The sequence below is a fragment of the Xiphophorus couchianus genome, chromosome 3, assembly GCF_001444195.1.
Source record: "Xiphophorus couchianus chromosome 3, X_couchianus-1.0, whole genome shotgun sequence".
NCBI classification, from domain to species: Eukaryota; Metazoa; Chordata; class Actinopteri; order Cyprinodontiformes; family Poeciliidae; genus Xiphophorus; species Xiphophorus couchianus.
Window position 1 is genome coordinate 18,901,332 of NC_040230.1, and position 25,544 is coordinate 18,926,875.

The 25,544-nt window shown below is 36.4% G+C and overlaps 3 protein-coding genes across 5 annotated transcripts; 2 read left to right on the forward strand and 1 right to left on the reverse strand.

The window, feature by feature from the left end:
- Positions 1 to 1,209: 1,209 nt before the first annotated feature.
- On the reverse strand, positions 1,210 to 21,911 carry LOC114142332 (myelin-associated glycoprotein-like). 3 transcript variants are annotated; one of them, XM_028013557.1, is made up of 9 exons: positions 21,795 to 21,911; positions 21,271 to 21,624; positions 19,641 to 19,931; positions 18,680 to 18,931; positions 18,304 to 18,564; positions 18,134 to 18,218; positions 16,251 to 16,340; positions 16,095 to 16,164; positions 1,210 to 1,436 (listed from the first exon to the last, which is right to left on the reverse strand). In XM_028013557.1, exons 1-9 carry the CDS (start codon positions 21,880 to 21,882, stop codon positions 1,401 to 1,403), a joined length of 1,527 nt encoding a protein of 508 aa, XP_027869358.1. In that variant the 5' UTR covers positions 21,883 to 21,911; the 3' UTR covers positions 1,210 to 1,400. The 3 variants fall into 3 exon arrangements, with proteins under 3 accessions (XP_027869358.1, XP_027869357.1, XP_027869359.1); XM_028013556.1 differs by lacking the exon at positions 1,210 to 1,436 and adding an exon at positions 14,043 to 16,020; XM_028013558.1 differs by lacking the exons at positions 1,210 to 1,436; positions 18,680 to 18,931 and adding an exon at positions 14,043 to 16,020.
- LOC114142333 (myeloid cell surface antigen CD33-like) lies at positions 4,775 to 6,042 on the forward strand. Its single transcript, XM_028013560.1, has 4 exons — positions 4,775 to 4,916; positions 5,007 to 5,064; positions 5,161 to 5,532; positions 5,645 to 6,042. Exons 2-4 carry the CDS (start codon positions 5,022 to 5,024, stop codon positions 5,932 to 5,934), a joined length of 705 nt encoding a protein of 234 aa, XP_027869361.1. The 5' UTR covers positions 4,775 to 4,916; positions 5,007 to 5,021; the 3' UTR covers positions 5,935 to 6,042.
- On the forward strand, positions 12,401 to 13,922 carry LOC114142334 (myeloid cell surface antigen CD33-like). Its single transcript, XM_028013561.1, has 3 exons — positions 12,401 to 12,948; positions 13,045 to 13,416; positions 13,529 to 13,922. The coding sequence occupies exons 1-3, from the start codon at positions 12,906 to 12,908 to the stop codon at positions 13,816 to 13,818; spliced, it is 705 nt and encodes a 234-aa protein (XP_027869362.1). The 5' UTR covers positions 12,401 to 12,905; the 3' UTR covers positions 13,819 to 13,922.
- Positions 21,912 to 25,544: the final 3,633 nt, after the last annotated feature.

Here is a 25,544-nt window from a genome sequence, read left to right on the forward strand (position 1 = left end):
GAAGTAAATGTTTGTATCAAACCATCACTACTATGTCTTACCTTCCCGATGAAAACTGGAAATTAATTGTAATTAAAAAAAGTAAGCCACATTTGGGCAAGGCAGATTTCTATTTTTGATTATGAATATTTTTAAACACATGTTTTCTCCTCTGGACATTAAATTGTGAATCAAAATGTCTGGCACATGTAATTTATGCTTTTTCACCAGGTCAGACATTCCAGCAGACGCAGAGAAAGGAATCATCTGTAATTGTAACTTAAAATGTTCACATATTTACTTCTGGTAGAGTACTATGCAACAAAAGCTGATTTATTTTACACATATGCAAAACAAGGCATTTTTAATTTGTTAAGCGATGACTTTTCATCAAGTTAATACTTATCATTCCAACAAGTATTTCAGTAATGTGTGTAGTAAAGTTGTCCTTTAGCTCTCAACAATTTGTAATTGGGGGGAAAAAAATCTCAATTGCTTATTGCTGTAGGATAACACTGGAGGGGGAAAAATCAATTTACAGCACTGGAGTTGTTTGGTTAACACTGGCATAGAGTGGCCTCTATCTTAAAAGTTCCTCCAGCAATAAGTTATATGCTGCTTGTAAGAGAAGAACTGAAGAAAGACACCTGAGCCCCTGCAAAATGATGAGGAAGAAGATGTTGACGTTTTGAAAAATTTCACAGAGGTTCTTATCAACTTCCCTTTCTGAGAGTTAATTCTGAACACGCTTACAGGCACACCCGTGGGTTTTTCCACACTTGACCAAGAGTACATGCCCATCAACAACCACACTTTCTTCTTTTATTATTGAACAGTGATACTCTTTAACTTATTTTCACATCTGCACTTATGAAGCTTGCAGGCCAACAACTACAGGATCATCATTTGATCTTTTTAAAGTTTATCTCTTTTGTCAGAATAGTTTCACTTTTAAACACGTTAATCAGATATCACAATCTTCTAAGCAAAAGAGGAAATTCTAAAGACAACAACACTTGCACAATATGTTGAAACCAGATAAGTACTGCTACATAAACAATAATTAAAAATACACTGAGGTACACTTTTACAACAGCATAAAGCCATTATCAATACATGAATTTACAAGACTTATTTGGAAAAGTTATAGCTGCAAGCAGAAGTGCCTTATGAGGCACTTTAATGTTTGAGAGTTAAATGTAACCTAAATATATACAGAATTCATTTCCTTTATTTAACCTTGTTAACACTATTGAGATGTAGATTGCATTTGCAAGGGGGATCTGCACAGAACATCTGCAGCACACATCAAAATAGTTACATAGAACAAACTTAACATATAATTAAACCATTAATTACACACCAGAATATTAATATTTTTCCTCAAACAGGTCGACAGACTGCAGCTTTTACTTTAATTTTTAGACAATGGCATATATTTGATCATCCCAGTCAGTCTGATAAACATACAACATAAAATTATTGTATTTACTCATGAATTTGTAAATTAATTAGAGAAAAATACATACCCCAACATTTCCATACATATCTTCATTCATATAAATATTTGAAGAATGCAGATAATCACAAATCTTGTTCCTGGGAATACAAATCAAATGGTTTGAAAATAATTATAAATAAGATGAAAAGTTTGCTTAGGTGAGTGATGAGGATTTTCTGAGGCCTTTCTGGGGGTTCCTGACTTCTTTGTGTCATCATTGCAAAGGTTTAATACTGAAGTGTCTCTACGTTTCCCCCTGCTGGCAAAATGAAGGTATAATTTTAAAAGTATAATTTTCTCAGAAGGGAGTCTACTATGCATGACTTTGTACACAGAATCCTCTTAGTGCTATTGTGTCCTTAAGGTTAACTTCGGTCAGAAAAAAGATAGTAAACTACACAGGGATTCATTGTGTGAATTTAATTTGTCATAAAATGTAAAGAGTAGTAAATAAAATCTAGGATAACATGAGGAGGAAGCAATGTGGATATAAATAATGCCGCCATGAACAAGAACATTCCAAGATGTTGTTTAAATCCATTTAGGCTCTACAGGCTTTTCCTGAATGATAATCTAGGACACTTAGATCCCAGGTCCTATTTCAAAAATAGTAGCCAAATTAAAAACCTTCAACATTTCCCCTGAATTATCATCAGGGGAAATGACAACCATCAACCAATCAACCAATCAATACTCAAGTCTTTAGAAGATGATATTTATCAATAAGGCCTTCCACAGAGCAGGAAATACCAATATCATCTGGGATTTAGGTTTAGTTCTAGAAAACAGCATGATTTGTTGTTTTCATGCTAAAGAGCAGCTTCAGGTCATACATTGATGTTTGTCTTATCTTTATAAAAACACACTTTAGCTGTATACACATTCTTTCAAGTGCTGTTTAGAAACTGAAAAAAATAAGGCCAAAAACTGCCTTTAAAAATTCTCTAAATATTTCACATATTTACATTAAAATGTATATTATTCTATTGGCAAAACAGATAGAATAAACAGATAAACTATATGTGTCACAATGTCAGTATTTTGGGATGTGTTGTGTTTTTTTTAATGTTTCACACGTTTAGTTTTCTGTCAGACGTCAGGTTTTATTTCTTGTCTATATGGATCTTGGTCATTGGTTCTCCAGCTCTGTCTCCTCTGTTAATTTAGCTCTTGTTTTTCACCTGTGTCTCCTAATTGATTATTTCCCTCACCTGTTTCCTGCAGTATTTAAGTTCGAGTCATGTCCTTTTATGTTGCTGGATTCCTGTGTGTGTGTCTCACCTGGCGTCACACTTGTTTTGCTAACTCGTGTCTGAAATGAAATCAGTAAATAAATTGTGGCATGTTTGTTTTTTGGTTTGCCTTCACTTCCTAAAACACATTATCTATCATTATGTTTATTATTTTGTACTTACATAAAACATTGAGCTGGACAGGCCGTGAAACATTTTTTCCCTCGTCGTTGATAGCAGCACAATACATTGCTCCTATTGTTCTAGAAACATTTGACACTATGTAGAGGTTTCCCTGAGAGATCTTTGCTCCAGTTTCATTGTGCCACTCATAGCGACTGACAGGAGGGTGAGCCTCACTGGAGCAAGTGAGATCCACAGTTTCTCCCTCCTTTACGTCGACCTTGTACTCAACGTTCACATTCAGTGGTGCATCTGCATGAATATATAAAAACAGCTATATATTCATGCCATATCAACAATATCGTTTGTGACGGCGTCTGGTGCAACAGTGTCATAAAAAAGTAAATCTACAGAAATTGTAGTCCTCATTTGGCAGTTCAACTTAAAGACAAACAGCATTTTAGAAACATGCCATGATATTATGACAATTAATTATAGCATCATGATCTACGTACAACTCTGTTTTATTTGTCTTTATTTGAACAAAATTACAATGAATCACTGAAAGTTGGTTCATGCTGGCTTTCTTAGCTCACAATGTTTAGGTGGTGAACTAGAACATTAATTTATTTGTTTTAACCTTGCTGACATAAATTTGTTGGATGAACTGGCATCCAACTAGCCAATTGACTAGTTTATTGACAAACTAGCCAATTGGCCTTTTACCAGTTGGTAAAAAGCTAACATTGACATGGCATACATTTATTGGTAAATAATTTGAAAAACAATGAATTCTTAAAACCACCATGCAGTAAAATGCAACTTTGCCACACCACCTAATTATAGCTTCATGAAACAAAATTACAATGAATCAATGAAAGTTGGTTCATGCTGGCTTTCTTAGCTCACAATGTTTAGGTGGTGAAATAGAATTAATTCATTCATTTTAACCTGGCTGAATGAATTTGAACTAGTTCTTGTTTAGGATGAACTGGCAACACATTGGCATACATTTATTGGTAAAATTATTTACAAAACTGAATTCTTAAAACCATCATGCAGCAAAATGCAACTTTGCCACACCATCCCTTCGGCTTTTTGACCTCAATGTAGTTTCTGTTACTTATGTTTATATTGCGTTCTCTATATCTTCACTTCTCTTTTAAAAGATTGTAAAATGCAAAACACATTGAATCTTCAAAGAAATTGGCTACAGCAAGAGAAAACCAGAGTGGATTTAGACCAAAAGCTCTGATTGATGTTACAAACACCTTGTTAGGTCCAACCAAGAACAAGGAATGTGTAAATTACAAAGTGGCCGAAGAGTGAATTTTCAAACAAAATTTAAAGCTGTGAGTTCAATTTCAGCTACATACTGTCATATGTTGATGTACCCATGGGCAAGGCATGTGTATAACTGAGAGGGCCTGTGTATGAAGTAACTGATATGACTAGAAAAGTACTATGTTAAACGAGTCAATTCACAACCATGTGACAAAAGTGGAAATAAGTTCAGAAACCATATATTGTTCTTCACATATGGAAGCTATTTTGTCACCATAATTATTATGAGCTAAAGCCTTAACATGTTTGAGGAAAAACAGTAAAAATATATATTTCTTTTTGCATTTTTACATATAGGACTGATGAAAAATATTAATATTCCAAAGATTTGATCTGATATCAAGCATTATTATATCTAATTGCTCCACACCTGATGCTCGGTACACTGCGCTGACTTTCAGGAAGTCATCAATAAGGACTTATCATTTACACCATAAGCATTTTATTCAAACACCACATTGTTGCAGACTTTATTTAGTACATGTGCTACATTTATTTTTTTCTCCATCTAAAATATTTTCCTGGCAAAAGCAAACAAAAAGCAACATAATAATCAGCTTATGACGTTGGGAAAGTTTGATTGCAAACTAACAATTTCTGGCTTCAAGGTCTAAACCTTTGCTTTATAAGCACAAGACTCACTCTCACCACACAATAGGACAGAGACATAATCTTTGGCTTCAAACTTTCAAATCTTACTAGATTTAATTTCAGCCATATGTTAAAGAAACTTCAAGGTGAGTGGATCATTACTTTGAAGATTAAGGAGGATTCATCGACACTACAGACTTTTATATGTTTATCTTAATTTTATGTTGTTTTTTTAGACTTCTAGTCAGCTAATGATGGATCTGAAATTGTGGCTCTCAATTCTGATGGTTTGTGGTAAGCTTAGCCTTAAAATGACAATTCATGGAATATCATCATTCTATCACTGTCTACTTGCTACAAACGTATTCTTGCTTTTGTGCTTTATTGCAGCGATGGCTGAATCTCAAATCTTGCGCAAGGACTGGCTCATAGATGTGCCATCCAGAATCCCTGTTCTTCAAAGCTCATGTGTGGTCATTCCCTGCGTTTACTTTTATCCCAAGACAAAAAAAATATTGAACAGATGGCGGGGATTCTGGAAGAGAGGGGACACGATTGTAGCATCAAATTTCCTCAATTTGAGACTAGCGAATGAGTTCCACATGCGATCCAGAATTACAGGAACCCTTCAAAGCGGCAACTGCACCTGGCAGCTGTATGGCGTCAGAGAAACTGACACTGGTCCGTTTTACTTCAGAATTGAAATTCCACAACATAAAAGCTTCACTTTCTCAAAAAATACGGTGACCCTCAATGTCTTCCGTGAGTATATAAGAGCCTTTTTCACTAATTCTAAACCATTTCCTTTAAGAAAGTAAAACATGTTTGAAAAACTATTTAACAAGTAATTTTGTGAAAATTGTTGATTGTACAGGAGTTCCTAAGCCTCCCACCATGTCTGTTGCAGTCCAAGATGAAGTGACTGCCACCTGCAAAGTTACTCATGTCTGTCCATCATCTCCTCCCAAATTCTCCTGGAGCCACTCTGGAATAAGGAAAACAAAGTCAAAAAAGGAAAATAAATGGTTGTGGTCAACAACGTCGACCCTCACCTTTACCCCTCAAGAAGCCGACTTCAACATGCCTTTAAACTGTACTGTGACATTCCCTGGCAAGAAGACTACAAAGGGCTCTGTGCTTCTCATCAAGAAGAGTACCAAGTGAGTCTAAATATGGAGTACTAGATTAGAGCAATATTTTTAGTGCTATCTGCCATGATGGCAAAGTGATTTTGCAGAAAAAGGCCTGAAATAGTAAAACTACAAAAAAAAATTGTATTCTTACTGTTGCATGCTTTGATTCATATCACCTTTTGAGTTTAACTTTACCGAAATCTTTTGAAAATATGTTAGGCAAAAAAGTTAGGATTCATTTTGTTTTAACCTTTAATGATTTTATAATAGGATTATGGATTAATTTTGCTTTGCTGTTTTTCTTTCTTTTACTCTTCCTCATCTGTAAGATCATACACTGACTATTAAATATACATCATACTCCAATGTCCTCAAGTTGTCCTATTCTTTTGTATTAAATCTTTCATCAAAGTGCTAAGATTATAATATTGGTGTGGTTTTTATCTCTTAATTTTTGGCTCAATTATCTGGAGTGTGTGAAGTAGGAGACTGTTGTGGCTGCAGCCTCCCATTTGTGGTGAATAGAGAACATAGGATATTTTATTTAGCACTTCAAATAGGCCACAAAGAACCTTCATCAACAGAGGAACTGCACAAATAACGACAGAAGTAACAGTGTTATGCACTTTAAATCTACATTATATGATTCAATGGGTAAATTTTACTGCCAGCTAAATATTTTTACAAGTGGCAGAGTCCTTTACAAAGGAAATGTGGATTAAATATATTTGGAAACATGAACTTTTCTTTGTTAACAATATGATAGTCTTTCCTCTTTCAAAGATTGAGATAATGACCTGATGCACTACATTTAAGCACGTTGTTTGTCAACTTCACTGACAAGAAGAAAAGAGGGGAGTAAAATAAAAATTATTTTGCCATTATTTTTTTGTTTTACATGCTTTTGAATCACATAACATCTCACATAGTTGTGCATTTCTAACTTTTAAATGGTGATCTTCATCTTTGCATGCTTTGTTACTGTTGCACTAAAGTAACAAAGCATGCTCCAGTGCTCCGGCAGCAGCAACAGATGAAAAAAGATTTACAGAAATAACAATTCAGGTTAAACCAAGTCTCACACTTTATGTTTCATTTTAAGCAGTCTAGTATCATCATGCTGCAGTATAGGCATAGTTACACTAATTTAGAAAAATACCAGGCAAAAAAACTTTATTGATCCTTTACTTCAATCCCAATTGTTTATTGCTGTAGGATAACACCGGGGGGAAAAAATCAATTTACAGCACTGGAGTTGTTTGGTTAACACTGGCATAGAGTGGCCTCTATCTTAAAAGTTCCTCCAGCAATAAGTTATATGCTGCTTGTAAGAGAAGAACTGAAGAAAGACGCCTGAGCCTCTGCAAAATGATGAGGAAGAAGAGGTCTCATCTTGATTTGACAACAATCTCCCCTGGAAAATATTTCTCCCACGTGGCTGTTCTCTGCTTCACATTACTTCTTGTTATATGAGTCAAACATTTTCCATTGTCAATTAAATAATTTAAAAATAAGATATGCTGTTTGAGTCAGCTGATATAATCAGCGATGAAAAAAGCAAAAACGAGGTTGAAACATTTCAGTTTCCTTTTTGAGTAACAGATGTTCACGTTTGAAAAATTTCACAGAGGTTCTTATCAACTTCCCTTTCTGAGAGTTAATTCTCAGAATTAACTCTCGGAAACCCACTTACACCCGTGGGTTTTCACACTTGACCAAGAGTACATGCCCATCAACAACCACACTTTCTTCTTTTATTATTGAACAGTGATACTCTTTAACTTATTTTCACATCTGCACTTATGAAGCTTGAGGCCAACAACTACAGGATCATCATTTGATCTTTTCAAAATTTATTTCTTTTGTCAGAATAGTTTCACTTTTAAACACGTTAATCAGATATCACAATCTTCTAAGCAAAAGAGGAAATTCTAAAGACAACAACACTTGCACAATATGTTGAAACCAGATAAGTACTGCTACATAAACAATAATTAAAAATACACTTAGGTACACTTTTACAACAGCTTAATAGCCATTATCAATACATGAATTTATAAGACTTATTTGGAAAAGTTATAGCTGCAAGCAAAAGGGCCTTATGAGGCACTTTAATGTTTGAGAGTTAAATGTAACTCAAATATATACAGAATTAATTTCCTTTATTTAACCTTGTTAACACTATTGAGATGTAGATTGCATTTGCAAGGGGGATCTGCACAGAACATCTGCAGCACGCATCAAAATAGTTACATAGAATAAACTTAACATATAATTAGACCATTAATAGGCTGCACAGTGGCGCAGTTGGTAGCACTGTTGCCTTGCAGCAAGAAGGTCCTGGGTTCGATTCCCGGCCGGGGTCTTTCTGCATGGAGTTTGCATGTTCTCCCTGTGCATGCGTGGGTTCTCTCCGGGTACTCCGGCTTCCTCCCACAGTCCAAAAACATGACTGTTAGGTTAATTGGTCTATCTAAATTCTCCCTAGGGGTGTGTGTTGTGTGTGAATGGTTGTTTGTCCTGTGTGTCTCTGTGTTGCCCTGCGACAGACTGGCGACCTGTCCAGGGTGTGCCCCGCCTCCCGCCTGGAACGTAGCTGGAGATAGGCACCAGCAACCCTCCCGACCCCATTAGGGACAAGGGTGAACAGATAATGGATGGATGGATGGATAGACCATTAATTACACACCAGAATATTAATATTTTTCCTCAAACAGGTAGACAGACTGCAGCTTTTTCTTTATTTATTAGACATTGGCATATATTTGATCATGCCAGTGTGGAGCGAGAAAAATTAACATAGTCCAAACCTTGTTAGAGAGAAAGAACAAAACACAGCTTTATTTCACATCTGCGCAGATGGAGAACTCTGAAGAGATCTGACTAGACAAAGGAATCACCTCTCTATATATACTGTATACTGTCCTTCTCCCACAGACAGAGTGTCACCACCAACATTACCAAGGAGCTTTTCAGATTAATACACATACAGAGAAAAATGCAACCTTCAGTTAAAAATGGGTTTCAGACAGAATATTTATTATTTTCTTCCCTCCCCACTATCATCCTTTAAAATAACTTTTATTTAGATTCTTTATTCTTCAAACGGTTAATCATCCCTTTGTTTTGTCCCTCCCTATTTCTATATAATTTGCTCTTCTTCTTAATCACTGGAAAGTTCTGTTTGCTAAAAATACTACCTGTTTTATTAGTTCCTGCGAATCACGAGCTACTGGTCTGTTGTCTCCTTCTAACCACTGTGGTTTCATTATCTTTCTTTCTGTGAAACATTAACTGTTTGTTCTTATCCTTTCCTTTTTGCTATTGTTTTAGTTGCTTTTAACCATGTCCCACTTCATTTTGGTATTTACTCTTTTATTTTTCACATTCATGACTGTTCTTCTTTTTCTCTCTTCAACTTTCTTCTTCGACTATACCTATTTTTTTTCCAGCCTTATAGATAATTTTTTTTCTTATTTTATTTATCTACTTATTCATTTATTTATCTATCTATTTATTTATTTAATCATTCATTCATTTATTTGCCAATACTCTATCTTCATAACCTTCTTTTTTTCTCATTTTCTTGGCTTTTTCTTAAAGAGTATAAGAAGATGGATGGATGGATGGATGGATGGATGGATGGATGGATAATACAAAAAGAAAACTGGTTCTCATGTAACATTGCTTGTTTGCAGATTTCTTTACACTAGCAAAGAATACAAGGAAAAGCATTAGCATTAGCAAATATGTTTAAAGGAAAAGCAGTAAAATTAAGAAGTTATTTATTTATTATTGCATTGAGAACTGCCCTAATGTCAGCAATATTTTCTTATCACATTTTTCCGCATGGGTAATGTTATGGGACTAATGAAAAATATTAATATTCCAAAGATTTGATCTGATATCAAGCATTATTATATTTAATTGCTCCACACCTGATGCTGGGTACACTGCGCTGACTTTCAGGAAGTCATCATTGGGGCCTGCCATGCAAAGCAATGGCAGGAACCTATTACTCTACACCAGGCATGTCCAAAGTCCGGCCCGGGGGCCAATCACGGCCCGCGGTCAGATTTCATACGGCCCGCAGCTTCGGTCTTATAATGTATTATTTATGGCCCGCCTGCACTGTCAAACAGAATAAATAAATCATAAAACTTGAAACTGTAATTCCTCCTTTCACCAAATGGTGGCAGCACCACTTTAATACTATCAGTCTCTGCCTCCGTGCAGCGAACCGCTCTCCACTCATTTCTGCCACTGCAAAGAAAACAAGTTGACAATGAGGGCTGCCGCTTTCAAGAGAGATGGGAATTACAATACTTCTTTTCTGAAAATCAAGGCTATTGTGCTTGTCTAATTTGTAATGAGACGGTTGCCTTGTTTAAGGATTTCAACGTAAAGAGACACTACCAGACTAAACATGCTAACACATACAACAAGCTAACAGGAAGTGACCGTGCTGAAAAACTGAAGCAGCTCCAAGCTGCACTGGCATCACAACAGCGATTCTTCACGCGGGCCTGTGAGTCAAAAGAAAATACCACCAAAGCAGCTACGAAGTTAATGTTAATAGCTAAACATGGCAAACCTTTTACTGGAGGTACATTTATCAAAGACTGTGTTATGAAAATGGTGGAGAACATTTTGCCCTGAGAAGAAGCAAGAATTTGAGAATGTTTGCCTGGCAGTAACAGTGTGGCACTGAGAGTTGAGGACATGAAACTGAGTGTTTTGAACGGTAACGTCTGTCACTATCAGCAGTGAAGAGCCAAAAGAACATTTATGCACCTGGATTTATGGCATTTATTTTTATTAAACTCTTGAGTAAGATTTGGTTATGAACCTGTAGATATAGTAAATGACAAGCAAAATTCACTTGTTTTAAGATTTAATAACAGACAACTTTGCATTACTTATAACTCCTGTTTAAAATGTTCTTGAGGCAAAGATATTTTTAAACTCATGTAAATTTAAGGTATTTCATACAGTTTGTTTAATATTATCTGACTCTCCAGATATGAAAGAAAAGCAGAATTTCTGTTTTTAGAGTTGCCTGAGTGGCTTATATTTGGTTATTTTGTCATTTGAAAAATAAAGATAATTGTGACAATGAAAATTGTTTTATAACAGTGTCTATTTGCATGACACTTTTGTAGTTAAAAAATGTCCAAACAAACTATTGGCCCCCAGGCATCTTGACTTCATCAAATCTGGCCCTCTTTGCAAAAAGTTTGGACACCCCTGCTCTACACCCAACAAGCGTCTCTTTAATATTCTTTTGAAGGACTTGTTCCCAATGCCTTTTTTCAGTCAAACTGGCTGGCTCAAAGAGAGAATTGTTTCCCCCAGCATGTCTGACTCACAGCTCACACTTAGCTGAGACAATTATTTACCATAGCAACTCAGGAGGCTATTGGCTGCTGCTTAGGACTACAAATACGCATCACTGTAGTTCTATCTACGGTGGAAGACTCATTTGAAACAGAGGAGGACTGAACTGGCCTTTAGAACTACTTGTGTTTTGGGCTTTTTATAACCGATTTAACTCAGTCACTATTACACATGGGATTAGTTTGGCCCTTTGAAATGAAGCTTAACAAAAATTTCAAAATAAAAGCCTTGAGAAATTTTACATCATGTAATTGCGCTTTTTGGCTTTATGTGACTTTTTTATCCAAAGCACTGTTACACATTGGAATAGTTTGGCCCTCTGAAATGAAGCATACTGAAAATTCCAAAATAAAAGCCTTGAATATTTTTACATCAGGTGATTGCTCTTTTGAGCAATATATAACTGATTTACCCAATGACTATTAGACATGGGTTTATTGTGGCAATAAAAATTAAGCTTAATGAAAATTTCAAAATAAAAGCCTTCACAATTTTTACGTCAGGTATATGCTCTTTTGGGCATTATATAATTGATTTCACCCAACCATTGTTACACATGGGATTAGTGTGGCAATTTAAAATTAAGCTTACTGAAAATTTCAAAATAAAAGCCTTGAATATTTTTAAATCAGGTAATTGCTCTTTTTGGCTTTATGTGACTTTTTTTTATCCAAAGCACTGTTACACATGGGTTTAGTGTGGCAATTTAAAATTAAGCTTACTGAAAATTTCAAAATAAAAGCCTTGAATATTTTTAAATCAGGTATTTGCTCTTTTTGGCTTTATGTGACTTTTTTTTATCCAAAGCACTGTTACACATGGGTTTAGTGTGGCAATTTAAAATTAAGCTTAACAAAAATTTCAAAATAAAAGCCTCAATATGCCCCTGAGGTTAGTGCACCGCCACAGGCGGTGCAATAATATTATTCTGCATTATCTGTTTCTCTCAGGTTAGGGAACTGCCTTGCACAGCAAGGCAGTTCATTAGCATTTTAGCTTAAATAAGCTATTAGCTATTTATTTCACTTTTTAGCCATGTTTAGTATACTGAATGCAGTAAGTCCATTATAGAAAACATCCTAGTGATGTCCCACATGCTACTGACAGCAATCACGCTAACATTAGCATTTTTGCTAATTTTAGCCGATACACTTACTTTATCATACTGAATGGTGCAAGTGCATGTTAGTCAACAATCTTGTCAATCTCCTCATGCTATTGACTACGTTACAGCTTTCTTTAGCATTGATGCTAATTTCTAGCATCAGAACGCCGGGCCCAAACTGACGGGCACACTTTGGCAGGCCCCGGTTAAATTTCTTCAGGAATGTTCTAGTTAAGGACTTATCATTTACACCATAAACATTTTATTCAAACACCACATTGTTGCAGATTTTTAGTACATGTGCTACATTTAATTTTTTTCTCCATCTAAAATTTGTTCATCGAAAATGTACCCAAAAAGCAACAAAATAATCAGCTTGTGTCGTTGGGAAAGTTTGATTGCAATCTGTAACAATTTCTGACTTCAAGGTCTAAACTTTTGCTTTATAAGCACAAGACTCACTCACACCACACAGTAGGACAGAGGACATTAGTCAGCTAATGATGGATCTGAAATTGTGGCTCTCAATTCTGATGGTTTGTGGTAAGCTTAGCCTTAAAATGACAATTCATGGAATATCATCATTCTATCACTGTCTACTTGCTACAAACGTATTCTTGCTTTTGTGCTTTATTGCAGCGATGGCTGAATCTCAAATCTTGCGCAAGGACTGGCTCATAGATGTGCCATCCAGAATCCCTGTTCTTCAAGGCTCATGTGTGGTCATTCCCTGTGTTTACTTGTATCCCGAGACAAAAAAAATATTGAACAGATGGCGGGGATTCTGGAAGAGAAGGGGCACGATTGTTGCATCAAATTTCCTCAATTTGAGACTAACGGATGAGTTCCACATGCGATCCAGAATTACAGGAACCCTTCAAAGCGGCAACTGCACCTGGCAGCTGTATGGCGTCAGAGAAACTGACACTGGTCCGTTTTACTTCAGAATTGAAATTCCACAACATAAAAGCTTCACTTTCTCAAAAAATACGGTGACCCTCAATGTCTTCCGTGAGTATATAAGAGCCTTTTTCACTAATTCTAAACCATTTCCTTTAAGAAAGTAAAACATGTTTGAAAAACTATTTAACAATTGATTTTGTGAAAATTGTTGATTGTACAGGAGTTCCTGATCCTCCCACCATGTCTGTTGCAGTCCAAGATGAAGTGACTGCCACCTGCAAAGTTACTCATGTCTGTCCATCATCTCCTCCCAAATTCTCCTGGAGCCACTCTGGAATAAGGAAAACAAAGTCAAAAAAGGAAAATAAATGGTTGTGGTCAACAACGTCGACCCTCACCTTTACCCCTCAAGAAGCCGACTTCAACAAGCCTTTAAAATGTACGGTGACATTCCCTTTCAGGAAGACTACAGTGGGCTCTGTGCTTCTCATCAAGAAGAGTACCAAGTGAGTCTAAATATGGAGTACTAGATTAGAGCAATATTTTTAGAGCTATCTGCCATGATGGCAAATGATTTTGCAGAAAAAGGCCTGAAATAGTAAAACTACAAAAAATAATCATTTAGTGAGTCAAGAAATTCTTATTGTTGCTTTGATTCATATCACCTTTTGAATTTAACTTTACCTAAATCTTTTGAAAATATGTTAGAGGCACAAAAGATAGGATTCATTTTGTTTTAACCTTTAATGATTTTATAATAGGATTATGGATTAATTGTGCTTTGCTGTTTTTCTTTCTTTTTCTCTTCATCAACTGTAAGATCATACACTGACTATTAAATTTGCATCATACTCCAAAGTCTACAAGTTTTAATGTTGTTTTGAATTAAATCTTTCATTAAATGCTAAGATTATAACATTGGTGTGTTTTTTTATGTCTTAACGTTTGTCTCAATTATCTGCAGTGTGTGAAGTAGGAGACTGTTGTGGCTGCAGCCTCCCATTTGTGGTGAATAGAGAATATGAGATATTTTATTTAGCATTTCAAATAGGCCACAAAGAACCTTCATCAACAGAGGAACTGCACAAATAGCGACAGGAGATGTGGATTAAATATATATGGAAACATGAATTTTCTCTGTTAACAATATGATAGTCTTTCCTCTTTCAAAGATTGAGATAATGACCTGATGCACTACATTTAAGCACGTTGTTTGTCAACTTCACTGACAAGAAGAAAAGAGGGGAGTAAAATAAAAATTATTTTGCCATTATTTTTTTGTTTTACATGCTTTTGAATCACATAACATCTCACATAGTTGTGCATTTCTAACTTTTAAATGGTGATCTTCATCTTTGCATGCTTTGTTACTGTTGCACTAAAGTAACAAAGCATGCTCCAGTGCTCCGGCAGCAGCAACAGATGAAAAAAGATTTACAGAAATAACAATTCAGGTTAAACCAAGTCTCACACTTTATGTTTCATTTTAAGCAGTCTAGTATCATCATGCTGCAGTATAGGCATAGTTACACTAATTTAGAAAAATACCAGGCAAAAAAACTTTATTGATCCTTTACTTCAATCCCAATTGTTTATTGCTGTAGGATAACACCGGGGGGAAAAAATCAATTTACAGCACTGGAGTTGTTTGGTTAACACTGGCATAGAGTGGCCTCTATATTAAAAGTTCCTCCAGCAATAAGTTATATGCTGCTTGTAAGAGAAGAACTGAAGAAAGACGCCTGAGCCTCTGCAAAATGATGAGGAAGAAGAGGTCTCATCTTGATTTGACAACAATCTCCCCTGGAAAATATTTCTCCCACGTGGCTGTTCTCTGCTTCACATTACTTCTTGTTATATGAGTCAAACATTTTCCATTGTCAATTAAATAATTTAAAAATAAGATATGCTGTTTGAGTCAGCTGATATAATCAGCGATGAAAAAAGCAAAAACGAGGTTGAAACATTTCAGTTTCCTTTTTGAGTAACAGATGTTCACGTTTGAAAAATTTCACAGAGGTTCTTATCAACTTCCCTTTCTGAGAGTTAATTCTGAACACGCTTACAGGCACACCCGTGGGTTTTTCCACACTTGACCAAGAGTACATGCCCATCAACAACCACACTTTCTTCATTTATTATTGAACAGTGATACTCTTTAACTTATTTTCACATCTGCACTTACGAAACTTGCAGGCCAACAACTACAGGATCATCATTTGATCTTTTCAAAATTTATTTCTTTTGTCAGAATAGTTTCACTTTTAAACACGTTAATCAGATATCACAATCTTCTAAGCAAAAGAGGAAATTCTAAAGACAACAACACTTGCACAATATGTTGAAACCAGATAAGTACTGCTACATAAACAATAATTAAAAATACACTGAGGTACACTTTTACAACAGCTTAATAGTCATTATCAATACATGAATTTACAAGACTTATTTGGAAAAGTTATAGCTGCAAGCAGAAGGGCCTTATGAGGCACTTTAATGTTTGAGAGTTAAATGTAACCCAAATATATACAGAATTAATTTCCTTTATTTAAAGGAAATACGTTCTAAATATTTACACAGAACAAACTTAAAATATAATTAGACCATTAATTACAGACCTGAATATTGACATTTTTCCTCAAACAGGTCGACAAACTGCAGCTTTTCCTTTATTTATTAGACATTGGCATATATTTGATCATCCCAGTCAGTCTGAAAAACACATTCAACATAAAATTATTGTATTCACTCATGAATTTGTAAATTAATTAGAGAAAAATACATACCCCAACATTTCCATACATATCTTCATTCATATAAATATTTGAAGAATGTGGATCATCACAAATCTTGTTCCTGGGAATACAAATCATATATTTTGAAAATAATTATAGTTAAAATGAAAAGTTTGTTTAATTCAGTCTTTGGTGAGTGGTAAGGACCTGTTTGAGGCCTTCTCTGGTGGTTGCTGAGGCCTTTCTGTCATCATGGCACTCATGTTTAACTCCGAAGTGTCTCTAGGTTTCCCCCTGCTGGTAAGGTAAATGTAATTTTCTCAGAAGGGAGTCTACTATGCATGGCTTTGTACATATAATCCTTTCTCAAACAAGCTGAGGAACTCTTAACCCATTTAACAAACAGTCACGGATCATCCATCCATCCATCCATCCAGCCAGCTTCTTCCGCTTATCCGGGGTCGGGTCGTTTGCTGTAGCAGCCTAAGAAGGGAGGCCCAGACTTCCCTCCCCCCAGCCACTTGTTACAGCTGTTCCGGGGGAATCCCAAGGCGTTCCCAGGCCTTGGGAGAAACAGCCGAGAGACATAATCCCTCCAGCGTGCCCTGGGTCTTCCTGTAGGCCTCCTCCCGGTGGGACGAGCCCAGAACATCTCACCAGAGAGGCGTCCAGGAGGCATCCTGACCAGATGCCAGAGCCACTTCAACAGGCTCCTCTCGACATGAAGGAGCAGAGGCTCTACTCTGAGTCCCTCCCGGATGACCGAGCTTCTCACCCTATCGCTAAGGAAGAGCCCAAACACCCTGGGGAGAAAACCCATTTTGGCCGCATGTATCTGCGACCTCGTTCTTTCTGTCATGACCCAAATTGAGAGCTTCGTTTTTTGACTCAGCTCTCTCTTCACCACGACGGACCGGTACAACGCCAGCTTCACTGCAGACGCTGCAGTGTCGGTCTCCTGCTCCCTCCTTCCCTCATTCGTGAACAAGATCCCGAGATACTTAAACTCCTCCACTTGGGACCGAAAGTCCAACAACAGAACTCCACTAGAGTTCAGATCAGAGGGGGAGGAGGGTGGATAGGCAATCATATACCACCTAACCTGAAATTGCCCCTGTGATAACACATCTTAATATATGATGCAACCTGAAATGAAATAATTAGTTTCTTAACTCATGTATTGTTGTTTTCTTTGTTCATCCTAATGAGAAAAGTAATGAACGACATCTTTAGAACATCTCGGTTTTAAGCCAGTTTTCCATCATTATTTTTAACACAATCTGTAGCGCCGCACTTTGAGCTGACGTCACGACAAATAAACGGTCGTTTACATGCAATACCTCGCTGACCACTAGGGGGCACCTGTGGCCCACCAGCAGTCTGGGGACCACAGTTTGAGAAAGACTGCTTTAAGGTTAACTTGTGTCAGAAAAAAAGATTATAAACTGCACAGTGACTCATTGTGTGAAATAAATGTGTCATAAAATGTAAAGAATAATAAATAAAATCTAGATTAACACGAGAAAGAAGCAATGTGCATATAAATAATGCCACCAAGATGCTGTCTAAATCCATTTACGCTCTACAGGTTTTTCCTAAATGATAATCTAGTACAGGTCCTTTTCAAAAATAGTAGCCAAATTAAAGCCCTTCAACATTTCTACTTAATCAATCAATACCCAGATATTTGGAGGATGATACTTTATCAATAATGCTTCCACAGAGCAGAAATACCAATTTCATCCAAGATTTAGGTTTAGTTCTAGAAAACAGCATGATTTGCTTTCTTCATGCTAAGGATCATACATTGAGGTCATACATAGATGTATTGTTTTATCTACATAAAAATGCACTTGAGCCATATACACATTCTGTCAAGTCCTATTTGGAATTTGCAAAAAACCAATAAGGCCAAAAACTGTGCCTTGGAGGACTCTTTTCACAATTATCTAAATATTTGACATATTTACATTAAAATACTGTATTTTAATGTATATGTTGTATAATACAAATAAATTATTGTTTCTCATGTAACACTGATTGTTTCCAGATTTCTTAACATTAGCAAACAACATTTATATTTTACTCACCATTTCTTATAAAGTCCCACTACAAGTATAACCAACAGCAAGAACCCTGCTGCTCCACTGGCAATGAAAATGTAAAGCATCATCTCTGTAAAGACAGAAATCAAACAATGTGTGTTTATTTAATTCGCCATGTTTGGTGGTGATTCTTGAAATGTGATATCACTTCATACCGTCATGAGGTACAGAGAGTGTATGGCTGGCCTTCCCTTTGGTGTTAGATGCCAAACACTGCACAAACTTGGAAGGCTCAATGTCTTTCCAAAGAATCCTTATGGTATAGAAGCCATTTTTATCTCTTGTAGTTCCAGGCAGAATTTTGTCAGAATTCTTAAATGTGACGGTGCTGGCAGGATTGGAGTCCACAATACACTCACACTTCACCCAGTTGCCCTCTACTGAGCATGACGACTCAGTCTTTATCTCAGGAGCATCTGTAAAGGCAAAAAAATCCCAGAATGCATTGGGAATCAGCTATTAATTCATATTCATTCAATGTTTTAGTTCCAATATTAAATATTGTCATTATGTCTGTTATTTTGTACTCACATGAAACATTGAGCTGGACAGGCCGTGAAACATTTTTTCCCTCGTCGTTGATAGCAGCACAATACATTGCTCCTATTGTTCTAGAAACATTTGACACTATGTAGAGGTTTCCCTGAGAGATCTTTGCTCCAGTTTCATTGTGCCACTCATAGCGACTGACAGGAGGGTGAGCCTCACTGGAGCAAGTGAGATCCACAGTTTCTCCCTCCTTTACGTCGACCTTGTACTCAACGTTCACATTCAGTGGTGCATCTGCATGAATATATAAAAACAGCTATATATTCATGCCATATCAACAATATCGTTTGTGACGGCGTCTGGTGCAACAGTGTCATAAAAAAGTAAATCTACAGAAATTGTAGTCCTCATTTGGCAGTTCAACTTAAAGACAAACAGCATTTTAGAAACATGCCATGATATTATGACAATTAATTATAGCATCATGATCTACGTACAACTCTGTTTTATTTGTCTTTATTATAAAATTACAATGAATCACTGAAAGTTGGTTCATGCTGGCTTTCTTAGCTCACAATGTTTAGGTGGTGAACTAGAACATTAATTTATTTGTTTTAACCTTGCTGACATAAATTTGTTGGATGAACTGGCATCCAACTAGCCAATTGACTAGTTTATTGACAAACTAGCCAATTGGCCTTTTACCAGTTGGTAAAAAGGCAACATTGACATGGCATACATTTATTGGTAAATAATTTGAAAAACAGTGAATTCTTAAAACCACCATGCAGTCAAATGCAACTTTGCCACACCACCTCTTGAGCTTTTGTCACCTCAATGTGGGTTGTGTTACTTATGCACATATTGTGTTCTCTACAGTTTCACTTCTTTTTTAGAAGGTTTTTTCATTCAAAAACATTTTTTATGTGACTTGAAGAACATGGTAATTTGGTTTTTAAATCCAAAATGTAATCAGGAAAATATCATTCTAATCAACACTTACATTTTACGTGAAGGATCTTGGATTTCTCCTGACTTTTCCCCCCCTTGTAGGTTACAGTGCACTGTAAAGGCTTGTTGTGGTCAATATGAGTCGGCCGAAAGCTCAGAATAGATCTTGTGTTCCACTCTGCATCGCCAAGCTGTTGGGACTGATGAATCTCCTCTCCGAGGTGACTCCACTTGAAATTAGGAGGAGAGGCGGGGCAGGAGTGAGACACAGAGCAGACTGCAGACACATTTTGTCCCTCCTTAATGTCCTCTTCCACCGAGAGTTGGAGAGGATTTGGCTCACCTGTGTTAACCAGAGACATCACAATAGAGTATTAAAATGATCTATGTTCAGTAATCAAAAAGAGAAAATTAAAATGTTTCATCCTGTGTTAATATAGCCTGGTAAAAACCAGAGCCTTGTTCTACACTTTGCTTCTTTCAGAGGGTCAGGGCTCTTGGCTATTGAGAAACAATTGCTTACTGAAGGTATGGACTCTGTTGAAGTTTTAACTTTTACCCAATTGTTAATGACATAGGCAATGTGCCAGTTCAATGCTATGAAGCTTACAGGAAATTGCCTGCACTGTAAACAACCATCCTCCACTGAATGAGGCAGCTGTTAATGTTAACTTAGTATTTGTAGACATGAAAAACACAGACTGAGTGGCTTTGTTCACTTCCTCTGCTGCCATTGCTAAAATTACAGACAGACTACAATTCTAAAACAGTGCAAAAAATCAATGCCATCGCTCACAACTTCTCCTTCTGTTCGCTGCTCGATCTGGTAGAAAATCTACCAGAGGAATCCAGGCCAATGGGAGAAAACTCAGACTGCTGTGGATCAAGATATGAATAAGGTGAAATATCGTAGGAACTCAATGCCCAGGCTAGTGCTCCAGATGAGATAACACCTATTAAGATTTTACTTAATTTAATGTAAAACTAAATACATTTTGTCTCTGATAAACTTTCCCAAATGTAGCAAACAACAAAACTAAGCCTCACTTCAAATGGACATGGAAAGAGAATGATTTCAAATTTAGTTCAAGAGGTCACCGTAGAATAAAGCATCAGTTCAAATTTGTTGCACATATTGCATCAGTTCCCGTTTTAATTTTGGGGCATTTTGCTCATTTGGTAAATTATAATATGCTTCATGTCATTAAAATCCTTTGGCTTGTTGAGTTTTCAAAAGGTGAAACTAATCGGCTGAGCGGTCTAAAGACATAATATATTTTTATGTCAAATTAAATTATCTACCGTGAAACATCAGTAACTAATGTAAACTGATATGCTTCATAAACAAACATCATGGACTTTTTTTCATTTCTAACTGTTTAAATTAATTTATATTTTTTAAGATTTATTTGCTTTAGTTCACAAGCAATTTCTTAATGTTTTGTTTCTTGAACATTTTTCTCCAAGAAAAAACAAAAGTAAAGTAATGCACAAAAAAAATATCAATTTGCAAGCTTTTAGATACTGTAAAATGTATCTAAAATTGGCTAAACCCTTAAGACAAGTGCAAAGGTCAAATGTAAAATGTTACATTTGAACTAACTAGATACTGAAAATGATCATAAATGTCAAACATGACAGCAACACTGAAAACGGAAAGAAGAAAATAATGAGCTACTTACTTATAACTGAAATGGTGATACTATTTTTGTAGGAATAGCTATTGTAGTCCTTAATTTCAATTCTAAAATCAAAGGGCCCCACGTCGCTCTTCTGAAGGGGGTCGATCTTCAGAGAGCAGTTCTTTGATTTCAGCTCTCCAACAAGCTCAAAGCGATTCTGATACTGCTGTGACGTCTGTCTAGAGCCTGAGCGAAAAATTACGCCATTTGGATTGTTCCAAATCCCAGTGAATTCATATTTATTTCCTTCAACGGGATAGTTAAAAGAGCAGGGGATCACCACACATGAGCCGAGGAGCCCTTTAACTGAGGTTGGAGATGTGGATGTCCAGGATGAGGCTTCGCTTTCAAACTCTGTAAGTAGAAAGATTAAAATATTGAAACAAAGCAGTAATTTCATGCAACTTATAAATGACATTCTACTACAGTAAAGTCACATGAAAAGAAATTTTGGGAAACAGGACTGACAAAATTAGCATCTCATAATTTATAACAGTTTATACATTACACAAAACATACCTTACCTTTCAAATAAATGCATGCAAAAAAGATAAGCCATTTGGAGGCACCCATCTTATTTTCTTGGGTGAATGAAAGAAATACAATGGGCATGCAGGCTGCAGCTGTTTTTTCATTCCCGTGACAAATGACTTGTCTAGTTTCCGTTCCACTTTTATCAAACCTCAAACCCACTGCGTCACATACATGTGCATATTTATCATCTGCAAGCGTGACCAACTAAAGGACACTACCGGACCTAATCTTAATTACGGCTCAATAACATATTTAAAATTATGAGGAAGATTTCAAACCTGATTAAATTTGACAGTTAAAAAGACAATTCACTGGATCGTCCTTCATTTCTATGCGGTTTGGATGATGATGCACGCCCCATCGTCATCATTAAACTTCTAGAAGGAGTTGTCATGCTGGATTCATGCAACGGTACCACTGCTGCACCATGTAACAACATGGATTTTAACAAAGGTGCATGCTAAAGATGAGAGCACAGACTTAAATTGTACATTGGGGCAGAAAGTTAAAGTGAACTGATGGAGAACAAATAAGAAATCAAGAAAAATCCATGGACTGCTGACCATATTTTAAACAGCTTTAAAACAATCTTAATGCCATTCACAGCATAGATCTCTGTGTGATCAGTTCGAGGGATATGTGTAAAAAAAAACATATTTTACATTTTGTATAATCCTCTAACACTGTTAAGAAACTGATGAAAGTGCTGTTTCCTCTATAATGACTGAGGAACAAAAACCTCAAAATTTAAAGGAGGAATAAAACAGAATGAAAAAACAATTTTAGATTAGACTGCCAACATTAAATAAACTAATATAGAATTTGGGAAGCAACTTACGTTGCCATGTGGACAGTTTGTACACACAGTGGATGTTAAAATGAGCCAAAGAAGAGTTCAAATATTGTTGCAGTGAAGATGTCAGCAGGTCAATCCGTCACCGCAGAAGCCACGACTTTTATTTATAGAAAGAGCTGCTTCTGAGTAGAGTGAAGTGGTGTGAAATTCTGCATGACATTATGCTCTAACAACAAACAGTCTGTGAGGAGTTAAAGTGTAACGAAATCCTACATGAACATTTATGTAGATAAACTGTATAAATCCTTTTGTTTCTGTGCAAATTGTGATGTTTTCATGTATTTTTTCAAATTCTGCAATTCTTTGTCTAAAACCACCTTAGTGCAACAAAACAGAAATTATTACCTTGCAATAAATAATTCTAATAATCTAATAATACAGATGAATTAACTCATTCTGCTGCAGAGAATAAGGGAGGTGGTTACACAATATCCAAGTACACATCTGATCGCAGGTCAGTCTGTGATGTAAATACTTTGTGGTTTGTAAAGGTGAAAAGCTCTGAAGCCGATGGTTCATCAAGTCTTTACTAACTGCCTTATTCATAAATAAAGAGTTAGACAAGATAGAGAGACCAAATAGGGACCCTTCTGTCAAGATTTAATCGGTGGAGTGATTGATGACCCTAATCATTAATTGCTTTTTATTTCCGGTGACAGAATGTGCCCCGCCCCCCCCTTAAATAAACATTCCTTTGACATCTGTTAATCCCATCAATGCGACACATTGTTTTGGTAAACTCCTCCCGACCTCTACGAGTTTTAAGAGTAATACAATTAAAGTATGAAAAACAATAAGTGTTAGATAATCAAGAACAACATACAGTATATAGTATATACTGTACCTAGAGAAGTTTAAATACATTCGAATGTTGTAATTACCTCGGGTTTTAAACAGAATGTCTATCTGATACACTGCCTGAAGCGGGATAGGGCTGACCCAACAGGATGACTCTCATGACCTCTGGTCAGCATGCATGACACGCGTGATACTCTATGTTTCCAGTCATTTCAATTCAGTCTTTATCAGGGGCTGGTTGGTATGATTTAAATGCCAGCACAGATCCTCATGACCTCTGGGGGAATTGCCGATGGCAGTGATACGCACCATTTGTGTGTGTGTGTGTGGGGGGGGGTTGTACGCACATGTGACCACTTGTGAGCAAATTAAAGTACAGCACAATTAGAGCACGAAAAACAATAAGTGATCATCAGTATCAAGATTAATACATAGATTGTCACCTTTCCTAGATAACCCTGCCATCTGTGGGGGTATGTGTGTGTGTGTGTGTGTGAGGGTGCGTGTGTGTGTGTGTCTGGGACATAAGACTGGACAAATATCTCTGAAGGAAAAAAAGGGGGAGGGCTGGGGTCATCTGTGTGTGTGCGTGCGTGGGCGTGAGGGTGTGAGGGTGTGTGCCTGTGCACGTCCCTGCGTAAGAGTAAACACATAGCTGTAAAGAAAACCTAGAGTTTAACTGTTTTACTGCATTATTTATGGTAGCACGATTCGTCAGTGCTGACTATGTGTTAGTGATTTCCTTCATCACTTAAATTTTAAAGTCTTATAGATTTTTTTTTATGTAAAACTTTCTAGTGTGATACATTTCAGTAAATGTTCCTCGTTTGTACATGTACTTCTTAAGAAAATGTGACAGACAGTAAACAGGCCTACGTGAGGCTCCTCAAATTTAACTTTCAGCTTTCCGCAGTTGAAGTGAAAGACAACCTCTAACATCATTCCCTTTCCAGAATTTGTCCTCACATCATTGTGAATGCTTTTGTTCAGTGTTTCTCTTGCTGTTGAATCAACACTGATCTTCCCACTGCTTCATGCTTTGTCCAAAATAGTAAAGATTGGTTTAATACATTTAAAACTCATAGATTTTTTTCTGTAACACTTGCTAGTGTGATACATGTCAGTAAAAGTTCCTGATCTGTAAATTTATTTCTGAAGAGTATCTGACAGGGACTAAGCAGGCCTTGGTGAGGATACTCATATGTATCTTTCATATGTTTCCTAAAGTTGAAAGTTTTTTACCACGCTCCAAGAGTTGCTCCAACATGGGAAATTGTTTTTTTTTACTTTTAAAATGATCCACTACTTTTGTCTCTGACTTATATGCTGTATGTTTCTTGGCCCTAATGATGTTTTCCCTCCATCCATTATCTTACACACATGAGCAATTAATGATTAGGGTCATCAATCACGCCACCGATTAAATTTTGACAGAAGGGTGCCTATTTGGTCTCTATCAAGATAACCAATAATATCATATATTTAAATTTCTAAAACAAAATCAAACTTTTAAATACTAGTGCACTGTTAAATAAAAATATACAACCAACAGAAATGTCCAAATCAATTTAAACCATTTAGTTTTCTTGACCCTGCTGTAAAAAACTAAGTCATGAAACTGAATTAAATAAATTTTCTTATAAGTTACTTTATGTTTCAACAATATAAGTACTTAGATTTTTTTTAAACAGCCAATGGTTAGCTTCATGTTGGGTTCACGTCTTTTGACCCACAAACGTGAGAACAGAGAATCAGATAAAGTTTACTTTAACAAAGATGAAATGTGAGATGGTGAGGTTCTTGTCCTGTGAGTGGGAAGCCGAAGTCATCAGAACTCTGAGGGTAGTTGAGAGAGATGGTGAGTTGAGGGTAAATTGGACAGATTGAATTCTGAGGGAATGGATTGGTCTTACTTGGTGAGGAGGTTAGTTTCTGCCAAAGGGAGAGTTTCTGTGTCGGTGCGCATATTGCTTTCACCAGGTCATGTGACCGATACAGGAACTGTTTCGAAATGACACTGACGCGAAAAAATTTGTTTATAAGGAACCGAATGTGTCAGCAGGATGCATTTGCCAAAAGAACTCTT

Coding starts and splice junctions, on each gene's coding strand:
- LOC114142333 (XM_028013560.1), top strand. CDS start 5,022: ATGATGGATCTGAAATTGTGGCTCTCAATTCTGATGGTTTGTG. Junction 5,065..5,160: donor CTCAATTCTGATGGTTTGTG/GTAAGCTTAGCC, acceptor GCTTTATTGCAG/CGATGGCTGAATCTCAAATC. Junction 5,533..5,644: donor GGTGACCCTCAATGTCTTCC/GTGAGTATATAA, acceptor TTGATTGTACAG/GAGTTCCTAAGCCTCCCACC.
- LOC114142334 (XM_028013561.1), top strand. CDS start 12,906: ATGATGGATCTGAAATTGTGGCTCTCAATTCTGATGGTTTGTG. Junction 12,949..13,044: donor CTCAATTCTGATGGTTTGTG/GTAAGCTTAGCC, acceptor GCTTTATTGCAG/CGATGGCTGAATCTCAAATC. Junction 13,417..13,528: donor GGTGACCCTCAATGTCTTCC/GTGAGTATATAA, acceptor TTGATTGTACAG/GAGTTCCTGATCCTCCCACC.
- LOC114142332 (XM_028013557.1), bottom strand. CDS start 21,882: ATGCCCATTGTATTTCTTTCATTCACCCAAGAAAATAAGATGGGTGCC. Junction 18,932..19,640: donor CAAGATCCTTCACGTAAAAT/GTAAGTGTTGAT, acceptor ATATTCATGCAG/ATGCACCACTGAATGTGAAC. Junction 16,341..18,133: donor GTGGGACTTTATAAGAAATG/GTGAGTAAAATA, acceptor TTACCTTACCAG/CAGGGGGAAACCTAGAGACA.